Source organism: Chrysochloris asiatica, unplaced genomic scaffold (genome assembly GCF_000296735.1).
Source record: "Chrysochloris asiatica unplaced genomic scaffold, ChrAsi1.0 scaffold00141, whole genome shotgun sequence".
NCBI classification, from domain to species: Eukaryota; Metazoa; Chordata; class Mammalia; order Afrosoricida; family Chrysochloridae; genus Chrysochloris; species Chrysochloris asiatica.
In genome coordinates, this window is record NW_006408659.1 from 7,723,985 (window position 1) to 7,729,183 (window position 5,199).

General features: G+C 38.2%; 1 protein-coding gene across 1 annotated transcript in view; it reads left to right on the top strand.

Moving 5' to 3' along the window:
• GPCPD1 (glycerophosphocholine phosphodiesterase GDE1 homolog (S. cerevisiae)) overlaps window positions 1–3,976 on the top strand; it is a 75,150-nt gene extending 71,174 nt beyond the window's left edge. The window contains exon 20 of the mRNA XM_006870408.1: window positions 2,733–3,976. Within this exon, the coding sequence (XP_006870470.1) occupies window positions 2,733–2,922 (190 nt within the window). The 3' untranslated portion in view covers window positions 2,923–3,976. The remainder of the gene's footprint in view (window positions 1–2,732) is intronic.
• The last annotated feature ends 1,223 nt before the right edge of the window (window positions 3,977–5,199 follow it).

The following is a 5,199-nucleotide window of genomic DNA, read 5'->3' on the forward strand; positions in this document are numbered from 1 at the left end:
TTCTTGCTTCTGCCACAAATTCCCCCAGCTATGAGCCTTCCAACCTTCTAAATATTCCTTTATATGTGGTTCAGAGTTCTGGGACCGTCCCCTGAGCCTGCTTGGTTGGGTATTCTGTGTTGTTGTTGGTGGAGCTCCTTTACTGCACTTCGACCTGATCCGCCATCTTGTTTCTTCTCTCTAATGCTTTCTTTTTAATCTCTTCTTCAAAGACTTTCTCTCAGGCAACACCACATTGACCTCCTTGCTGTTTCCCTTTTCTTTAGAGAAGATGTGAGTAAAGACTAAAATATACCCCTCTGAGCAATGCCTTCTCTGATGTTAGATGACAACCTTTACTTTCTGTGCACTTCCTTGTTTTTCCTCATGGCATTTCTCTCCCTTTGACACATAGAATATGCATATAGTATTTTACACATTTAGTTTTTTCTCTGGTTCCTCTTCTCAAGCACGCACACACACACACAAACGAGCATATGCTCCACAAGGCAAGGATTTTCACCTGTTTTCTTCTCTGCTGCATACCCAGAGTATTGAACAATGTATATTACACAGAAGGAACTTCAAATACTTGTTGAGTCTTTGCATTTTTTAAAATTAAGCTCCTCATATGGTTTATAATATAAATTGGAAAACCATGAATCTGTAAAACCAAAGGATTGCTTAGTATAAAGGAAATTTGGGGTTACAAGAGGTCTTGTTTACTTTGCTGCAGGATTCAAGGGCTTACTAGTACTTGAGCACCATCGTTAAATAGTAAGTGTACTTACTAGAATGAAACCATTACCAGGCCTGCTTTAAAAAATATTTTCCGTGGATTTTGCTTATGCAATTGTTCATTTTATAGAGTCATAACATTTTTTTGTAAATAAGGCTTACTTTTCCTGTCTTTTGCCTGAATTAATCTGGTTTTTAAATCACAGCCTTGATAATGCCTGCCTGCCTTTTTTCCCTTCCATGCAGCTATTTGATTAAATTTGCATTAAACAGCATGATTCTTAGCTTTTTTTAAAAAAAAAAATTTAAATAGCTTTGTGGGGTGTGTATAGATTTCAGTCCAGTCTTTTACCTCTAGGGTCTAACTTGGTTGAAGGCAGGTGTTGAAATATAATGGGTAACAGGACAATATTATGTTATAACCAGCGCAAAACAAAAAGTGAATTCTTCCTGGTCTGGGGTCAGTAAGAAGAATTTGAGAGAGGCAGCATGGGGATGGATGTTTAAGAGTGGTTACATTTGCACAAGAACAAGGGCAGGACAAGGCATTGAAGATGTGGTAGGCATTGAGATGAAGGCCTGCTACTGGACTGCATTGAGGGTCTGATGAGAGAGAAGGTAAGAAGATTGTGCTAGGGAGTTAATTTTTATCACCTTTTTTGGTTTATGTGTTTTGGTGTATGTTTTTTGTCTTTCCCTTTATTGTAATTTTTAAAGTACATGTATATCATTTTACCACGGGAGAAAAATGAGGCTTTCTTCTCCCATGAAGATTTAAAGCCTTAGAAAACATATGAGGGTTGCTATGAGTTGAAACCAACTTAACTGTACTTAACAACAAGATACATAAAACTTCTAATAGTTCTATAAGGCTTATAATGAAAACTAGCTATATGCTGTACGTATCCCTTATGTCTTCTAAGTCCCTGTCCCATAATTTTTTTCAAAAGCTATTTCTTCGAGCATTTATAGTTTTAAATAGCATGCATATGTTGCTATTTTTCATCATCAAGTTTAAATGTTATAGAGAAGGTTTTGAGTGGTGAGTGATTTGAAGATCTTGAGGCATTTTGGATTGAGGAGCAGTGTGGTAAGAATGGGCGTTTTAGCTTTTCCAAAACTGCTCGGGAGCCTTGGTGGTGCTGTGGGTTAGGGATTAAGCTGCTAATTGCAAGGTCAGTGGTTCAAACCCACCAGCCTGTTGATGGAACTGACTGTTGCCATAAAGATTTAGTGTTAGAAACTCTCCCTGTATAAGATAACTATGAGGTGGAATCCACTCAGTAGCAATGGGTTTTGTTTTGTTTTTGATTTATGAAGACATTAAGACACAATTTGTTGTTTTTGTTGTTATGTGCCATCGAGTTGTACAGACTCATAGTGACCGTGTATAGATTTTCTGAGGAGCGGCTGGTGAGCTTGAACTGCTGACCTTGTGGTTCAAAGCAACCTTGCAGTCCAACGCATTAGCCCACTGCGCCACACCAGGACTCCAAGACACAATAGATTATGTAATTAATCATGGTTTGTGATTTAAAAATCTCTTCTACAAATTGCGAGAAAGAGACAGAGACAGAGAGAGAGAAGCTGTTGGGTACATCGGCCCAACATGACCTACCTTAAGGGTACTGCTCACACTGCTAAGCAAGTCTGTCCCACTTTGATAGATAGCGACTTCCAGTAAGAACTGATGTGAACTCCAGTGTGCCTGATTTGCAGCAAGGTACCTTACTTCTTAGTGTCCCACCTGTAAAACAAGGAAAGAGGATACTGCTTTATATTCAGGTCTTTTACATCAGAAGGTACCAAAGATTAGTGGATGTGTGTAAAGACTAAGGAGGGAGAGAAGCATCTTAAACAGAACTGATGCATGTATCTCTTTTATTTTTATTTTTATTAAGACTCAATGGTGAAGGTGTTCCAGGCATTCTGTAAATGCATTCTCTGGAAAGGGTTATGTCAGGCAGGTCTATAAATTGTGCTGTTTTATATGTTTTGTGTTTGTTTCATCATAGGATATATGATTGGATGCCTGAACAGCCAAATATATTCCAAGTGGAGCAGTTGGAACGCCTGAAGCAAGAGTTACCAGAGCTTAAGAGCTGTTTGTGCCCCACTGTTAGCCACTTTGCACCCTCCTCTTTGTGCGGGGAGCCTGATATCCGCATGGATGCCAATGGCATCGACGACACGGAGAATGCTTAGTTTTTACTGCACAGAGACCACGTGGGGGCATCCACTGCTCTCCTGGGTATTCACCTTTCATCAGTGAAACTATGTCTGTCAATGCCTTTTGGGTTCTAAGTCCAACGAAGCAATAATGAAGTATTTTACTAATTCACCACAGTTCTTGCTAGAATTTCAAATATGCTACTTAAATCACTTGGCCAGGTATAATTACCAGTCAGTCTCTTTACAAATGAGAAAATTTACTGGGAAATACTTCAAACTAAAGATGTCAACCTATAATGTTAAACAGATGTTCATTAATAAGCATAGCTCTTTGAAATTAAATTTCTGAGTATCTCCTGTTTTCACTCGCCACAGCTTTTCATTTGATCAGGTCTGAAATCTTTTAAGCACGTGAGGAAAATGACTATGCATAATTATACCTGACCAGTGGGAAAAATAAAAAAGTACCTCAAATGCATGCATTTGCACTCGTGATCCAACTGCACAAGTCTTTGTGCCATCTGTGTCCATATGTGTTTTTACATGGGTTGACGTGCACACATACCGTTTTCCTTCAGTATGCACCTTGCCACTGCTGCCGTTTCCCACGTAACCAAACCAGTTCCTGTGTACGCACTTTGGAGGTGAAACCATGGACACTTGTTTCTTCACAAGGTTTTCAAAAGTCATTTTGCATAAATCTTAAAATTTCAAAATGCTGCAGGGTAATTTAATGTATAAAATATTCGCAAAAGGAAATATGCGTTTCGCAGACTTGAGTAGAGTAGCTCGGCATGTATAAATTCAAGTCAATGCATGCTTCAGGTTGTAAGCATGAGCTTGTACACGTTTACTTCAGTCCTTGCATCTGTGGTGCTAGGTGAGTGAGGAGGTGCCAAGGACTCAAAATATTTTGTTGCCTAAAGAAAAAGAAAAAAAAAAAAATCCTGTTGATAGGCATCTAAATACGCTTATTTTACGTCTCTCATTACCTATTACACACTGTTGCTTTGTAGATTTGTTTTGTGTGTTTATGTTGTATAGTAGTGACATCTCCATGCAGAAAAATAAATGTTCTGAATTCTCATATTGGTATTCTTTACTGGTTAATGCGTATCATGCATGTAATTTGTTTAGAAATGTAGACGATCCTACTAAGTGTATCTGCATGTTTTTAAGCTTATACTAAGGTTTCTCTCATTTGAAGCAGATTGTTTTGACATAGCTGAACCTTAAAAATGAATGTTAAATAAAATGACCCAGATTTATCTTCTTCATTGTAAAATGGAATTTCAAGATGTTGTTACTTTTATAGAATCTCTTTCTGTGAATACTGTTAAGAAAAATCAAAATTTAGTGTCTAGCCTAAAGGGGTTATTTGCCATCAGCCTTTTACTGCATGTTCTTCACTAGCAGTTTATACATATCTTGATGTATTTGGGTAGTAATTGAGAACCCAAGACTTGAAATTATGTGTTGTATCTTTTTTTTTTTTTAAGCTAAGCAATGCTATTTGGGTCTGATCTTAATTGTTTAAAGATAGGCCTTGAAATCCTGTGGTATTATATTTAGTGGATTATTCTGTAAGGGTTTTGTTATATTTTTACACAAACAGTGTGCACGTTATACAGGTTTTTATCAAATCATGAAGTTTCCTTGAGCTAGTTTCATAACATGTGGGAGAAGAAAATACATGCTTTTCCCATTGAATGAGATTTTCCAACATTTTGGTGCGAACTGAGCACTTGTTATAAACCTTGGAAATGTTTTCCTCCTCTGCAGACCTTTTGTCCAGTATAATAATCATGACCTTATGGTAATTTGGCCATGTGTGTGTGTTTCTAATCCTGTTCCTTTGTTTCACCACGCCCTTCCGGTCCAGCTCTTTTAAAGAATCAAAGGATAGTGGAGAAATAGATCAATACAGGGAAAAAAGAGAAAGTGGAGAAAATGAGGAAAGGAAGTGGTATGGGTGTGGAGTGCCCTGAGCAGTTGATATTTACAGAAAAGAGCTTATAATAACGGCTTAAAATACAGACAGAACCTCATCACTCACTCTCTTTTCTATTGCTTCCTGCCCGTAAGATCCAGGGCTAGAAGATGATTACACTATAACAAGCAGTGGGTCCTAGTTTTTACAGGGCAAGTCCAACGTCTCTCACTAGCCAATGCCCTAAACTCTGAGATCAAGCCACACTGTACCTCAAAGCCCTCTACTCCCAAGGATATGTTCTCCCCGCCAAACTCATTTCTGCTTGAGTCGTTAGTTTTCTTTCTTGATCCTGTGTCGAAACTCCCTCAAAATGGATG